The 17,869-nt window shown below is 39.2% G+C and overlaps 1 protein-coding gene across 1 annotated transcript in view; it reads right to left on the reverse strand.

Annotated features, from left to right (window-relative positions):
• Positions 1-17,869, reverse strand: part of armc8 (armadillo repeat containing 8) — a 37,780-nt gene that overhangs the window by 794 nt on the left and 19,117 nt on the right. The window contains exons 9-21 of the mRNA XM_031561300.2: positions 15,562-15,652; positions 15,409-15,469; positions 13,894-14,094; positions 12,543-12,638; positions 11,574-11,656; positions 11,389-11,470; positions 11,202-11,288; positions 10,459-10,551; positions 4,578-4,727; positions 2,916-3,011; positions 2,263-2,358; positions 835-907; positions 18-111 (exon numbers count right to left, since the gene is read on the reverse strand). Of these exons, the coding sequence (XP_031417160.1) occupies positions 18-111; positions 835-907; positions 2,263-2,358; positions 2,916-3,011; positions 4,578-4,727; positions 10,459-10,551; positions 11,202-11,288; positions 11,389-11,470; positions 11,574-11,656; positions 12,543-12,638; positions 13,894-14,094; positions 15,409-15,469; positions 15,562-15,652 (1,303 nt within the window). The remainder of the gene's footprint in view (positions 1-17; positions 112-834; positions 908-2,262; positions 2,359-2,915; positions 3,012-4,577; positions 4,728-10,458; positions 10,552-11,201; positions 11,289-11,388; positions 11,471-11,573; positions 11,657-12,542; positions 12,639-13,893; positions 14,095-15,408; positions 15,470-15,561; positions 15,653-17,869) is intronic.

Raw genomic sequence — 17,869 nt, forward strand, 5'->3', positions numbered from 1 at the left:
GTGTGCTACGAACGTACCGGTCACAAAGGTTGGGGTCTAAAGCCTGAGTAAGTTTGTGCAGCACATCCACAAATCCCATCTCTCTCAGCTTGTCCTGTCGCACTTGAGAACCTGAGACACGGGCCAGTCAGGTGTTGAAAAGAAGATTAAACATACAGCCTTAAAAGGCTTTGGAATAAAATCATGTGAAATCACCCAAGGGCTCCCAACCCAAGTGTATAATACCACTGTGCACAACAACTTGGTAGCAGAATTAGGCCTTAATCTTAGAAATCCTGACATATTGTGTATAGAAGCACTTGTCATGCTATGTTCATTTTGTGACCAGAACTTGTAAAACAGAATTCCATTGTGTTCAAATATGACCATTGTATGCAAACTCACTGGTCAGACATGAGATTGGATCTTGCTTTCCCACTCAGTATCAAAACTAGAACGTCAGTAGGCGGTAAGAGAAGGCACTGGGCTCTGGCTCTTAAAGGTTCACTAATCACATTATTGACATTGTGAAAGGCTGGAAGTAATTGTGACATATTTTTCAGAAAAATATTTGGTGATGATATTTTTCCTTTAAACATTGTATTCCCATGTAAGTGCTCATACATTTTCTTGATCTTGTGGAATGATACAGGATTGTGGTTGGTGTTATTTAGCAATATTGCCAATAATAGTGGAATGATCTGTTTATGCCAAGTGTTTAATGCAGGCTTGTCAAAGACAACCACATCAGCTACATCTCAACATTGGTATACACTATTTATCAATATCCCTGAAGAATGTCTCCCATCCCCTGATCCCCCTGAAAGTCTTCTTCATATGGGAATCTGTACTTACCGTCCTCCTCATTCCAGATGAGGTTGGAGATACAGAACGTGGCAGCCAGCTGCAACTTTACATTTGAGTGTCCCTGAGAAAAAGGATTCAGGAAGTTGTCAGGAAGAGAATATCTCAAACTAATTATCCTGCAGGTGACATGGCAGTTACAGTTGATTATTCCGTATGTCAATTTGCGGACAGTATACAGCTGTGGCCAGAAGGAGATTTCTGCATAAGTGAGCAGGCTCTTGATTGCTGGTGTGTCAGAGGCAGAGCTTCCTGACGGCGTTCACTGGTCAACAGCTCACCAGCCACCAGCCAGACAGAGCAGTTCTTCTCTTCCATGTTAATATGTCTTTTAATATAATATGAATCTGTGTTTGAATAATATCATTTTGATAAGGCATCACTTCTGTTAGCCAAAAGGCACAGAAACCATTTTTAAAACTAATCCGGCTCTGTGGTGTACTAACCTACAAAGGTAGGATTAGTATGACTCATTGAATTGGTTCACTTCGATCAAACACACACAACTTCTGAAGAACCTTTAAAATAAAAATTCAGAACATTTATCTTCATCTATAATGAAAGAATAATATTGCATTAATTAGTTGCATGATGCGTTGTAAGTAGGCGGGCCTAGCATCACAGTGAGTAGGCCGAGGTTCATCCTTTGGTTACGCCCCTGGAGTATAGAGAGATATTTTCCTCTTTCATTTGGTTGGTTCTTCAAATGACTTATTTTCTACTGTCAACCAGGTGGTCTCTGCATGTAAAGGATGATGATTAGAAGTTGTGTGTCCTATGACTGACAGATGAATTACTTGTAAAAGTGGCAACCCTTTAATACATTTTGTTTTGTTTTTAAAGTTGCATTATAAAACATTTTTGTAGTAACATGCAACACTATGCTGCCTTCTTGTTCATCTCAGTATTAAACACACAGTTGCAGTAGCACCCTTTATGTTCATTTCATTGAACATAGCAGACAGTTTGAATTCTGAAGCCTATGTCACATGCCTATGTACTTACTATTTAGGTGTGGCTAACTGAAATGGCTGTAGAGCATTTCTTTACCTTTTGTTACTGTTTTGTGTATACCAATACTCTCACAGAGTGATAACAGTTAGTGTGGTTCCTGATGTGTTCTGATGCTTAACACCGTTTAGCTGACCTTGTACATCCCTTTCACAGCAGGGTCGTGCTGGAGCATTCTGTAGTGCCTTTCAATGTGCATCACAAGCAAACCACAAAACTATTCATAGGTGGTCCCATGCATGCACCAAGTAGTAGGCTAGTTAAGGTAAATGGGATGTTACTGATCGTCACCTCTCCACCTTACTGATTTGTGAACATTGTGAACATCTCGCCCAAGTTTATGCTGTGAAATGGATTTAAATTTGTTTTTAGGTTGAGTAGAAAGGCACATCGAGACAGAAAACTTACCATGTAGTACTTAATCTTCTGCAGTATGTCATCATTCGTCATGATCAGCTCCTTGGCTGAGTTGCCATCAGCGATGTTGGCCAGGATGCATAAGGTCTAAAAAATGGAGAGAAAATTGTCAAAATGTTACAGTAGTCAAGGATTTATCAAAGCCCCCTTCTTCAAGCAATACCCTCTATGTATCTGCCCGCCCCACTACACATCAGAACATCTTTATTAATATCTGAGTGAATTATCTGCATTTTGAGTGAAGGGACACCTCACACATTTCAAATATTAATTTGATGAACACCGCACACATTTTGTAGGAGGAGAATTCGTTTTGGCAAAATGGCAGATGCAGCAATACGGTTGACCTTGAAATCACCCCCTATGCACCTAACACAAATGCATCAACGGCTATTAGCAGACGTGGTATTTTCCTAATTCTAGCGGCCTGTAGTCATGACGTGGGACAAGAGCAGACTTCAGTAAGGTAATGCATGAGTTGAGAATAAAAGAAAAAGAGAATGCTCAGTACAATATGCTTTCAATATGACTACATTTAGGAGAAACCCTTTACAAAATACCTTTCTATCCCCTACAAAGCTACTGCATCCTTCAATGTCATACTGAAAATCCCCCGAGTTATAGGATGGAAGAGAATGACCTACCTGCTCCTTGATGTCCATACTATTCTCGCCCTCCAGGATGAGAGTCACTGCCTGCATTATTTGTTTTCCATGGGAGCTCATAATCTGGTCTATGTGCTGGAAGACAACAAGTTTGGAAAGGTGTAAACGTATTTGAGATAACACAGATAATGCTATTGCATGTCTCAATGGTATGATTGGACTTTGTGGAGCACACCCTGATGACAATACAAATGACACTCCCTTAGGTTCCCTTCAAAAGACCTGAAATCAACGTTTAGCTTTCTCTCTCTATATATATACACACTATAGACTACTTGTATACTACTATATATATATTTTTTTATATATATTGTATCCTATATACTGTGTTTTATCTGAAGTACTTCTCTCATGTGTAGTACTTAGTGTGTTGTTATGTTTTATGTTATGTGTAGTACTTAGTGTGTTTGTATGTTTTATGTTCACTGTATGCACCTATGCACCAGAACAAATTCCAGGTAGTTGTAAACCTACTTGGCAATAAATACTATTCTGATTCTGATTGGGGTTGTGAATGAATTTGAACTAAAACTGAGATGGGTGAAATCGTGTTGCGGTATCTTGAGATGTATCTGTGGTTGTCTGACAGGGACAGGAGGATTGCTGTTCTGGGAGAGAGACACCATGCACATTCAAACTGTACTGGCAGGCAATTGACAATTAAGAATTATTAATTCAAATGATTTCATAATGATGACAAAATACAAATGCCGTTGATTTTTATATATGTGTAAAATGGTTTCTGGTGCTTTTAAGTTAAAAGTAAATAGAGTAAAAATAATGCCTTTTATTGAAGGAGAACATAATTTACAGGATTAATGTAAACATCAACAGGCTCATCCAGACGATGTGCACATCATAGCGGGTGACTTTAATCAGGCGTGTTTGAAGACAGTGCTACCTAAGTTCACCCAATATGTCAAGTGTGCTACCAGAGGGAACAATACGCTCGACCACGTATACTCCAACTTAAAGCATGCCTACAGAGCCACACCCCTCCCCCATATAGGATAGTCAGACCACCTTTCACTGCTCCTCATCCCGGCATACACACCCACATACAACAGGTCATTTTCTGGGTGGTTCCAAACTTTTGAACGGGAGTGGAAGTATTCCCCCTCTGTAGTCTGAGGCCTGTCAGACACGTTTGAGGTCTACATGCTTATTTATAACCAGCATAAACTCACCGCCAATAACTTGAGAGCATTAAGAATGTCATTCATCTATTTCTTGTTTAAATACCTATTTTCTGAGGTTCTAAGATGTTGTAAAAAAAACACATTATAAACAAACATTTCTGGCCAAGACTTTAGAGCTCTGAGCTCTAGGTTTGTTTTAGGTAGGCCATTTGAATTGCAGCGCTGATACGCTATTGAACCATGTTAGCACATTCATGGGCCAAATCATACATCTTGTCCCTAGAAAAGCTAGGAAACAGAGCATTTGTTTGATACACTTGACACAAAAATCCTCCTCAATGGAACTGCGTGAATCAAATGAGCTGCTTTGATCCAATACACAGTACCTAAATACAGCTGTAACTGCTAAATACAGCTGAGCTACTATACCCTAGCTCTACTGTACTGACTGCTGATATTTGCTGCATTGACAGAAATGTTTGTATGAATCTACACGACTAACCGGACGTGTGGATAGGAGGTTGCGGAGCAGACCAAGTGTCTTCATCAGCACATTGGCATCAGTGTCGGAGAGGAGGCAGAAGAGCTGGTCCGTCCCTAACGACCGCAGAATCTCCATCTTCACTTTCTGATCTCCTTGAAATGCCATGTTCTGCACACATGCAAACACACACAAAAAGTATCTACAATTACACAACATTTCTAGTCCATCACTGTCTTTCAATCAAAAGTTTGGGGGAGTTAAATGGTTTGAATAGGTATTGGGAAATATTATATTGTTGTAACATTGTATTTGACCTTAGGTGTCCTGAAAGGCACTTTAAGATTGAATGTACTATAATTGTACTATACATGCCATGAGTCACCCATAAAAATGCAGATAAGAAATGTTTGTATACATGCCCAAAATCTGAAGAATAAATACATTTTAACTACATAAAACAAAAGTGATGAAATACAGTTCATTCAATCAAATTGTCTCAAGGTGCTTTCCAGAGCCCAGAGCCTGAACCCCCTGGAGGAGGCACAATGGGACAGGACTGTTGCTTTGTGACACCAACCAGAGCTTGGCTCCGGCCACTTATTTGACAGTCTATGGGTAAAGCACACAGAGGAAGTAGCCTATAGAATTGAAGCACTAGGTTCAGCCTATTAAACATCTTTGGTTTAATGATCTAACAGTTAGCACCTGACTGAGAGGGTGAAGAGTCTAATTGTATCTGTTCTCTTTGTGATGAATGGAATAATGAGTTTAGCCTTGTCATGTCCAGATCACTGTTAGCTGGGCAAATGTGCATGCTCCAGGGGGTATCTAACGGTTGACAGGGGGAGAATTGATTTTGTGCGAGAGAGGCAATAAAGTGGGGTAAAACGGGGCAAGGCGGCGAACTTCAAGTTCCACGGCGTATTGTTGTGACTGTTATGAGAGCAGACATAGTGTTGTATTCTCAGTGTGAGCACACTGTTTACACATACTTTCACTTTTTTAGCCCAACGGTCAAAGGATGTGGAGTACCATTCTTTAGAGCCAGAATAGAAAAGAAACTGACACGTTTTAAGGTTTATAATAACATATTGATTATAATGATTTTACTTATAAATGTCTCAAACAAAAATGTATTAAATAACCAGGAACAACTTGTTAGGCATATACCACACACAAATTAACACACACGCAATCAGTAACTTTATTAGAACTAAAAAAAGACAACATAACAGTTCAACAAAATAGTAACAACTGTCCCATTTGACCACTCAGAGTTACTACAGTGTGATGATGATGTATGTAACCATCCTTTACATTTTTTTTAAATAAAATAAAAATGTTTTAATATTGTTTAAACATACAAACTATTTTATATATTATACAACACTACAATATATTTAATTTGATTTCAATAAATGAAAAATAAATTTTCCTGACTCCTCCAGTACAGTAACATGAACATATGAAACAACAACAACGACGGATAAGCTGTTGGGCTGCTGAACACTGCGTCTGCAAACTGCAGAAAGAGAGGCGCCTACACTTTCTACCTTACATGGGAAGCTACCCATCTGGGGATGGCTAACTAAACCCAAAATAAAGAAAGTGTCATGAAAGAATATTAATAGATAGAAATGTAAATAGAAATGTAAACTCACTTACTAATACTACTACTATTATTATGACAAGCAATACTCTTGTAACAACCAGACATGGGCACGTGTGCGTTCACAGACATACATAAACACACACACACACACACACACACACACACACACACACACACACACACACACACACACACACACACACACACACACACACACACACACACACACACACACACACACACACACACACACACACACAGCTGAGGATGATGGGAGGTCACTCTCCTCTTCTTCCTCATCCTCTTCACCCAGCAGCTGCCTCTTGTGGTCCTCAAGGTCATGTTCAAGGTCATGTTCAAGGTCATGTTCAAGGTCATGTTCAAGGTCATGTTCAAGGTCATGTTCTCATGCAGCTGTACACTGGCTCCATCCATCTCAAATCTAAAAAAAACCACATAATTGTGAGTCATTTTGTTTTTTCCCCGTTTCACTAAAAGCCTGGTCACTGGAGGGCTGACAGAATGCTTGGTGAAGTTTGTGTCGAACACTTAAACTATAGGAGCATATAAGCTTGTAAACCAATAATGAGTACTGAACATTTTAAGGAAAACAGCTAGATAACACAATGTTATTTCCTATGTAAAGACAAAATACAGCAGTAAACACAATATATATCACAATATAATACAACAAAAACAATAAAAGAGTTTGCGCTCTTGACATGTTAGTTAGCCAACATCTTATCCAGCAGACTGCCTACAAACCAACCAATACTTTGACATATTTACACTATTTACAACTTACAGTAAATAAAAACCTATACTAGAGCGCTCCACAACTCAGATTCATCAGAACGTTATATCTGGAGTCTTTGATGTGCAGTTCATTTGACAGATTAGCTAGCAAGCAATCCAACTGGGCTACAGACAATAGTAAATTGTGTGGCAAATATTTCTGGAGTGTGGTAGAACTAGTTGGCTATATCCTCACATACTTTTTCGTACAAAATCTCATAACAGTCCTAGTAGTAGTCATAAACTTGCTCGTCACATAGTAACCTAAAATAAATCATATAAGAGTAATGTCTTTTATTATACTATATTTCTGCTGAAATGAAAAAGCTATACGGTCATACTCACACCGTCAAACTACTGGCATAAATAACTAAACACTGCTTTTCAAGTTATAACCTGGATAAATGGTAACAATGACAAATAAATGTACTTTTTACCTTAGTTGAAAGGACGTCAAGTTGAACGATGTGTAATGCCTCCTGGTGCTCCTCCTTCCAGCGTAGTGAGCAGAGTGAGTGGTCTTTCGTCTTCAAGTAGTAAAAGAAATTTGTATCACAAACCCCTTAACCAAGGATATTGCCGTATAGCCCATGGCCCACCCGTGTATTAACCACAGTTTATTCAACGTTAAACTTAAATTTAAAACTTAAAACTAAATGTCCTGTAGTTGTGGTATGAGCACCATTTAAAAGTTAAATCAAATCAAATTAAACGTTGCTTCAGGCTATGCAGCAAACTGTGTTTCCTGGCTGCTATGATTCTCTAGTTACACTTCTAGCTAACTAACTAGCTAAAGAATATTTTAGGCAAAGATTCCATTTGCATGAAATAATAGCTAGTTATCTAGCTGATGTTATGATCTCCTCAATTTAACTTTTTCTTTTAACTTTTAAAATTATACGGAAAAGGTCGAAACCGTCTGAGTGCCTTGCAGCTTCATATATTCATATGATTTCTTATTTACTTCATATTAAAATGAGTTCATATTACACACGATAGCAACTATACCAACTGTTAAAATGGTTCCCTAAGCTAGAGACGGATAGCTAGGATAGTTCCTTGCTAGGTTAACTGGCATGAGGCCTTGCATGTTTCACACCTCTGGCGGAGGGTCATGCTCCGTGGCATCCCGTTAAATAGAGTTGGATGGGAATAAACAACACCTGGTACTTTATCGTTATGGAAGACTATGTGTGAACGAAAATTTGTTATTCCATATTTTCTTACCTGAGACATTAATGGGATTCATATGGGAAAGAGGTGGAGAGAGAGAGAGAGAGAGAGAGAGAGAGACTCATTTGCGCTTTACCTGGCACAGTTACCGAGCCTTGTTACTAACTTCCAAAAAGTTCCAAAATGCATTCCCATGTATAGGCCGCAATCGAGTATTTAATTTAAATGTAACAAAATCAATGTATAAACTGTGGTCAATAGTTAGGATGTTACGGTATAATAGTGCCCCTTTGTAGACGATGTGTTCCATATTGGGTATATAGCTTCAATGTGCCATTGTGAATGAGACTATGAAGTTTCATGAAGATCAGCCATTCACACTGGCACATTTTGGCTGCTGAATTTTGATTGGCCGTTTGGTGGCAATTTTGAAACATTAAACACTCACTCACTCACTCACTCATTGAGGTAAGGGCATAGCCACAAACACACTGTTAAATATTCATCCACACGCTTATGTCTCACATGCTTCAAGCATGTGTATGTCTAGTACTGTTTCCTTCAGTTGTTTGTTTTCTATTACAACATATTTCAGTTTAGTATGGAGGGCATCGGCAGATTGTTGTGTGAAATATCTTGAATATTCCAGGCTTTCACAGATAGTTCCTCTACGATGAAGATACAGACGTCAAGTGTGTTGAGTTTAGATTCAATGTTTAGTAGGTTTTCCCTTACCAATGGCAATGAGTACTTTGTGAGATACGAACCCAAGAGTAAGGGGTGTGAATTTCCAACTAATTTGAACACAAATTGCGTCTAATGGTAGCCTGGATGCCAGACGAACTTAGCCACGCCCACAACATTTTAGGTCGGGAAGTTCGGTCTGGTGTCGCTCCGTTGGGGAGAAACTATCTCCTCACAAAAATCTGTGAGGAGATAGATAGACCAATCAAATTGTCAGGGCGGGCTTTATACGATGATGGACAGATGATCAACCCTAACGTAATCAACCACGTCACCAAAGAGCTTTTGGGGTGAATTCGTTTTCAACAAACATGGCTGCCGTTGGAGAGCTGAAATGTGGAAATTCGAGTCTGTTTTAGAAGACATTGACAGCACATTAATTTTGAAAGAGGAACAGAGAAACGCGATCAAGGCATTTGTCGATCGAAAAGATGTTTTTGCCGTCCTTCCTACGGGATCCGGTAAAAGTTTAATGTATCAGCTGGCCCCATGGTCTACGTTATGGTCATACTACGTTGCTCTGATTGGTTCTAGATATATCCAATTGAGCGAAGAGGCATTTTTTTTTCCTGGTTCGGTTGAAACACACCCCATAATCACAGCCCAACGGAGTGGTATCAGACTCATATTCTGACTAGAATTATGAGTATGACATCGTCAGGCTAGTCTAATGGTGTTTTACATTTTAATCACCTTGTTTCTTTAGTCTTCTAAAAGGCACCTTAGTCTCATTTGCAAATAATGTCATCTGCTTTAATCTGGAACTAAATATATATTTCAGTTTTTAAATGTATTTATTTTTTTTGTAAATAAAATACATAGTCTTTGGAAACACACTAGAGCATAAATGTTCGCAATAAAAAGACTGCTTAGGAAAATGTGCATAAATATCTTTTAAAGGTGAAAATGATGATGACTGGGAGGTTGAACACTTTCCCCACCTCATTGTGAGTGTGTTAGGTCATTTATTTGTGTGTTTTTCCCACGTCATTGTGAGTGTGTTAGGTCATTTATGTGTGTGTTTTTGATTTCAGTGAATTGCTGCTGCAACACTACAATTTCACCTCGGAGATAAATAAAGTACTCTCTCTCTGTCTATTAATCTATCCATCTATCTGTAATGGTACTACAAATTATTCGATCTGTTTTGAAACTTTTGTGACACAGTAACAGTTAACTTTAAACTTCAGATTCAACTTGGCAAATTGATGTGAGAGTTTAATATGGTTGATGAAAAAATGGAACAACTCACTAGGTGTGCAAATGTCCCAATTGAATTAATATTGCATCACCATGAAGAATTCAATAAAGCTGGAGGTATTATCAAATCTAATCCATGAATAGACTGCTGCAGTGCATCTAAACGTGTCTGTGTTTAAGTACTTGTTTCTCTTCTGCTCAAATTTCAGCAGGCAGGCACACGCAGTTTGTGGAAATGAGGGAAGTGCATGTTTTGACATATTTCACTCAATTAAAAAAACTAAAAGGTAAAATAAATATTTTTCTTATAAACAGGACACAATTGTTGGGACTGTATGACCTATAAGAATATAAATATGGAGGAAGGAACCTTACCATGAGTGCCCAGATGCCATTAACCCTCAGAGCTGGACTTTCACTCTGAGTGAGACTACAGAGGAGGTCAATCACTCCCGACTCTAGGATAGGCTGCACACATAGAACCAACAAATGAGCATCATCACAAAGAGGCTTAACATTTACACCACCCACTCTTTAAGCTATTCCCTCATTATTTCTTAATGAAAACACGTCTGATATTACTGTAATTATGACTAGAACTGAACATGAAAGTAATGGATGATGTAATGGATGATGAAAGACATTTCCATCTTAAAACACTGAGACATAATGGAGGATAAAGTGACCCATCATGGCAAAACCTGGCATGAAATGCAAAAAGAGAAAGAAAATTGAGATATTTTATTAAGCTGATTTTCCATGAAAAAAAGCTACAAAATGGTGTTTCATGAAAGTAGCACTTGGCAGGATTGGTGATCGGTGCCCCTAGACTTTAATGGTGCAAATAAATCATGGTCCCACAATGCATGGTGAACAATTTATCTTAAAATATTAAGAAATGAAGCCCATTTAACATGAATATTCAGTAAAATAGGATGATGACGTTTCACCAAATACTGTCATTAAGATACCGTGTTTGGATACTAAGCAGAACATTTTTGTTCAGGTAGGCTTCAGTTACTCGTAGCTTAAAATTATGATTTGCATCTTATGCTGGGTTTTCCCCATGGTCGGTCACGAATATTGCATATGAACTCAAAAGATGCAAAATGCTTCACCTCCTTGCTTGGTGAAAACTCCAACAGCAGATTGCATAGCGTGGATGAAGCCATTACCAGAACCTCATCAGGGGCATTCTGTAACAACTAGGATAGAAAACAGCATTACCTTAGCACATTGTGTTGGAGCAGTTTTATGTGCTAAGGTCTATGAGTAATCACGTGGGTATCCAGTAAGTATTCTTACCTTCATAAGAGGCTTCCAGACAGCATGGTCATGAAAACTAGTTCTGAGCTGCTGAACTGACCGAGACAAACTGTGGAGACATCTAGAGAGGGTTCAAGAAGAGAGGGAATCACGGCTAGTTCTCCAGTGAAACAAATACATCTAATTCAATTCACAGAGACATTTAGTGGTAAAATAAGTCATACCTTACAGCTGCAAGACGGACCTTGATACTGGACTCTGATAAGCCACTGACAATCCTGTCCATCATGTTCTCAGTCTCCGTGATCTGGAATTGATAACATGTTTACTGTTAACTGTTGACTGTTTAAAATAAGTCATCAGAGGCTTTTACTTATTTTCAGGGATGGGGAATGGGGGGGGGGGGGAACCGTAGTATATCTTCCAAACTTAAGCAGTCCTCATCAAGTCCACGCAACAAAACAGTATCAGTATCTCAAACTTGTGTTTGCATGTTGCAAGGTTTTTGTGAGAACATAAGATGACATGGCAGAAGTAAAGATTATTGAGGCTGTACACAAATATAGCCAAAGTGTATAGTGTGGTTGGTCTGGAGATCAATGAGGTTCCATTAGGAAGCATGAATTAACCATTGGGCTTCTTGCAGTTCTGTCTAGCCAAACACCTCACCCCGCACCACATCCTTCACAAAACAGTGGAACTGGGCTTCAACCAGGACAGGCAGAGAAGCTAGAGGCCCCAGTGCACAACTGTGGAAGAGCATCAAAACTGATGAATCTTTCATCAGAGAAACAGGTGCCTCACAGGTCCTCAGCTGGCAGCTTTATTAAACAGGACCCAGAAAAAAGTGTTATCTTCAGCAGTGAGGGGAAAGAGTATCAAAGAAAAAAGCCATATCTATAGATTGACAAATCTAAGATGAGGTGTTTGGATCGCAGACAAGAAACTTTGCGAGGCACAGAACAAATGAAACAATGCACACAGCGTGCTTCTAGTGTCTCTCAAAAAGGAATCTTCATCAAGGAAGGCTCCAACACGATGTTACCGTAATTCCATTGCCATGCACTAACCCTCACCCTGTAGATGGCACTTGATTAGAGTTTAAGTTTCATCCTACAGCAAGACAGTGACCCATATGAAACCTGTCAGGCATACACGTGTTGTGATCTTGTGATCTCAGGTGTGTGACTCACCTTCTTCCGGATGTCCTCATCATTAGAGCCAAGTGAGGCGTACAGCTTGAAGGCAGCTTGCCTGAGCTCATGAGCATGCTTCAGGTCATGGTCCAGCTACAAGCAGAGAGAGGACAGAGTTACTTGCTGTTGGATACATGAGCATTGAAAGCATTACTTTTTGGAACACACAAGTTAGCCGTCTTCACATTCTGATAGCCATCACAAAAATAGATGCTCTGAGAAAAAAAAATTGTGTTTATAATATAAGTAATATAGTGTTCCTCAATGATTGTTAGACCAATGGTCTTGAACATGTTTAAAAAAGCATGGAAGTATGTCAAAATTGCCCCAAAATATCCAAAATATTCTGCATTTTCAAACCCTAAGACAAAATGACAAAAAATTATAGACAACACACAAAAAAAGATTGTTAGCCTTGCTAACCCCTGAAAGTCCACACCCCTTTCTAGACTGTACAAGATACCTGCACATAATCAGCATGTTTGATTGTGAACATTTATGCACTGGTATATTTCCAAAAGCAAAATAAGTAATGTGTCTAAAACAAAAAAATGACTGAAATATACCTCTTGTAAATGTGTATGGCGTGTATTCAATGCCTATTCACTCATACTTAGTAGAGAAGCCTTTTGCTGCAATAACAGCCTGAAGAACAGCAGTCAGTTGTAACTTCACACCTAGTCATAGCTCTCTCTACATGGCTCTGCTTCCAGTTAATAGCTGAATAGGGATACTACTACAGAGCCTGAAAGAATTGTGGATCCAACACGGAATTGCTAATGAAGCAACGATGAACATGTACAAATATAACGGGAGTAAGCAATGTTGGTCACAACTTTGTCCCTAGGTAGACCTGTGTGGTACTGCTGGTTTTAGGCAGTAGTTTTCACCTGCATTATGGTAGGGATATCCGGCTGATTGATGAGTCTAGGATGACAAACTTTACTCTTGTATTGAGGACATTATTTCTATAATTAGCAAATGAAAGTAACCCCTGTAAATACTCTCTCTCCTGCCCAGCCAAATGAAAGGCCATATGAGACTGGGTCAATGGCCTACTATATTGGCACTGCCTGATACAATCTACTTAGACACACCAAGTCAAGCCAAGTTTAAAGCCCCCTACTCACCAGCACATTGAATTGAACATCACATTCAGTTTGAGCTTTATATACAGTTAGAGTACCGTAAGAACATCACATTCAGTTTGAGCTTTATATACAGTTAGAGTACCGTAAGAACATCACATTCTGTTTGAGCTTTATATACAGTTAAAGTACAGTAAAGGGACACTTTCCAATTAACTGGTACAAACTGATAATGAATGAAGGCTTCAAAAACGTCTCACCCTCTTAATATCAGTGATGGCGCTCACAGAACTGGGGTACTTGAAGTAGTCTGCCAGCATGGCCACCAGCTGGTCCGTGACACTGGCGATGCGCTGGAGCTCTACATCAGGCTCCAACAGGAAGGCCAAGGTCTCTGCACCCTCCACCCTCTGCTCCAGCAGGTGCTCCTTGCTGCACATACGCACTAGACATGGCAGGGTCTACACACACACACACACACACACACACACACACACACACACACACACACACACACACACACACACACACACACACACACACACACACACACACACACACACACAATCAGTCATTATCAGTGTAACACTTTTGCACATCCATGCACATGCACTACTGTTCAGAAGTTTGGAATCACTGAGAAATGTTCTTGTTTTTAATTAAAATAAGGTCAAATTAATCAGAAATACACTGTTAATGTTGTTAACGACTGATTTTGAATAGAATATCTACAAAAAGGCCCATTTTCTGTAACCATCAATGGCACATTATGTTAGCTAATCCTAAATCATGTTAAGAAAAGCTGAAAAGTGGCCTTTATTGGGGTACTCAGTATCTGGAGAATCAACTCTTGTGGATTGTATTATGGTCTCAAAATGATCAGAAAGAAAGCGCTTCAGAAACTCATCAGCCTGTTGTTGTTGTAAGATATTAAGGTTATTCGACGCAATAAATTCCCAAGAAACTGAATATTTCTAACAGAGATATGCACCACACCCTTCACACAACAGTACAAAATGGCTCTTATCAGGGTAGAAGGGGACGAGGCCCCAGTGTGGCCCCAGTACACAACTGTGTGTGAGGATACACATATTAGAATCTCTAGTTTGAGGAACAAATGCATCACATCTTCCATCCCCAAGTGTATATCTACTGCAGTGATGGAGATGTTTCACTTTTTCAACAGCTTGCAAACTAGGCTGGATACTCCACTGAGACTACACTGGTTAAAGCTGCCTGTGCTCTGCCTGTGTCGAGTGTGTCTGTGTCAAGTGTGCATGTATGTGCTGCAGAGTCATCTGGAAGAACAGAGACTAGCTGGGTTTTAATATAGATTTTTGTCAATTCGAATCAGAAGTCCTCAGTAGAAACACTTGAACTCGAATTGAAAGTATTCGCTGGAAGAGGACGGATGAACTCCCAATTCATATAGGGTAAACTGCAATGAAAATGAATAATGACTGCTGCCATTGACAACAGGTTTTGTGCTTTTGATTTACATCTTTCATATCACTCCACAAGTAGTCAGTTCACTTCTCGTGACGGACATGCATTGCAACTTGAGCTCAGCAAGTAATACTGACTTAAAATATAACTGAAACATAAAGATTAAAATATAATAAAGATTCTGAAGCCTATTATATAATACAAATAATTTCCGGACACTGGGCAAGTAAGACAAAATCCTACTGGAAACCCTGATGCACACACACATAACCAACAGCTTCATATACGACAAACTGAAAAGCACTGCTGGTGTTATCCTGTCCACTAACCTTGAGAACAATACAACAGTCATCTGTCCTGATGGCACCAGCTCTGCACATGTATGTTAAGCTGTGGCAGAGAATAACATTTGTGAGAGGTGACTCATATGGGTGGACTCGACCCCATACACACGTGAGATGAAACAGTGCTACAACACTTACCATTTGGCAGCTGTCAGCTGCATTTCTATTGGTTTGTCCCGCTGCATCATTCGGACGAATACCTCAGAGAGCAGCTCTCCATCCACAAGCACTGAGAGACAGAAGGACAGAAGGGAAACTCAATGAGCAGATATTCAATGAGCAGATGCTCTTATCCAAGCACCTTATAGTGCACACAACAGTGCTGATATTCAATGAGCAGATGCTCTTATCCAAGCACCTTATAGTGCACACAACAGTGCTGATATTCAACCAAGACCTTGGTGTTTTTAGCACCTGGCTCTACCAGTAGACATGTCAGTTGAATTTGTGTTTTTGATTTAAAACATTGACATACAGACAGAGTGAAAGACCCAAGCGTGCAGAGACACACACACACACACACACACACACACACACACACACACACACACACACACACACACAGAGACACACAGACACACAGACAGACAGACAGACTCACACAAACAGACACACTGCTGTTCACAAATGGGGCTTGGCACAACAAAAACGGTCTAGTGCTGTAAGTTGTGATTTGAAATGAGACTGTGTCAAAAAATGCCATAAATACATTCCTTAATCAATCATTTATCCATCACCAAAATATTGTACTGTAAAACAACCCACAAATATGACTTTATCAGCCCAAGAGATACACCAGTGTTGATGAATTCATCTTTTTTTGTTCTGTCAAAGTTTTGGCAGAACAAAAGAAAATTACTATTTTGGCCAATGGGAGAGCATTTAGAGGTTCACAAGTAGTAAACAAATTACAAATACCGTTGTCTTAGTCAGAGATTGCACAATTTTTTAGATGGTACAAATCGAGCTCCTTGATTGGCTTTTCTGAAACCGTTTTTATGAACTTCCAACACTTACTCTTAAAATTATTGTAATTATTTATATACTTGTACGTTGAAATACATTTTGGAAATTATCCATTGGAAGTTATTCATAATTGATGGATGTGAAGTATATGGTTGCTATATATTCATTTCACATCATAACAATGTACAGCAGATTTTCTCTAAAATTGATTGATGACACGGTATACATTTCCGCTAAATTTATTGGATTGACTGCACCAAATCCTTAGCCTGACGATGTCATACTCATAATTCTAGTCAGAATATGAGTCTGATATCGCTCCATTGGGCTGTGATTATGGGGCGTGTTTCAACCGAACCAGGAGAAAAAATGCCTCTTCGCTCAATGTGACCAGGGCCAGCTGATAAATTAAACTTTTACTGGATCCCGTAGGAAGGAAGGCAAAAACATCTTTTCGATTGACAAATGCCTTGATCGCGTTTCTCTGTTCCTCTTTCAAAATGAATGCACTGTCAATGTCTAAATGGACTCGAATCTATACATTTCAGCTCTCCAGCGGCAGCCATGTTTGTTGAAAACTAATTCAACTCGTGTGTTGGTGACGTGCTTGATTACGTTACTGTTGATCATCTGTCCATCATCGTATAAAGCCCGCCTTGACAATTTGATTGGTCCGGCAATGTCTGTCCGCAGATAATTTCTCCTCAATGGAGTAACGCCAGACCGAACTTCCTGACTTCAAATGTTGTGGGCGGGGCTAAGTTCGGTCTGGTATCCAGGCTACTAAATCCTACTAATTGAACTACTTAACTAAAGATTTAAAATGTTCAATGAAACCATTTTTCATGTTTTAAGCAACTAGACTGATTGTGTTGTGCCATGCCCCAAATGTGTACACACAAAAGTCAGTTCTTTGTTCTTTGGAAAGTTGATGAAAAAGTTAAGGCCTGTTGGTGTTCAGTCTCTTAAACACTCAAATCTAACTTGAGATTTATAGTATGGGTTGCTGTTGGCGCAGCCTCTCCCATTTTAAAAGTAAGGTTTTCTTGGCTTAGCCAAATAATGACCCTCTTTGATTCCTAGGAGTGTTGAGCTCTGATTTAGCATAGCTCAACATAAGTGTTGGCTACATCGATCTACTATTTCAGTCATTTCTTCTCCTGATTTTACAGCTTTTACAACTGAAGTGGAATAAACAACTTGTAAAGTAGCTTGTGCCAGAGAAAGCTCCGAATTTTGAGACTTCTTTCCACTTACCCTTCACTTAGCCCAAGATATACACAAGTACTAGTTTTAACTCAACATATCGCACTGTAATTAAATAAGCTATATGCAGTTATGGCTAGTTGTCAGCTAAATTGTCACATTTCACATGAATTGTTCCATTGTGCTATAAAAGATAGGCACACTTCAGGTTGTTCAAGTACACATAAAACCGAACACTACATGTAGATTTGGAAAGATTTTGAATTTGAAATGA

The sequence above is a fragment of the Clupea harengus genome, chromosome 2 (genome assembly GCF_900700415.2).
Source record: "Clupea harengus chromosome 2, Ch_v2.0.2, whole genome shotgun sequence".
NCBI classification, from domain to species: domain Eukaryota; kingdom Metazoa; phylum Chordata; class Actinopteri; order Clupeiformes; family Clupeidae; genus Clupea; species Clupea harengus.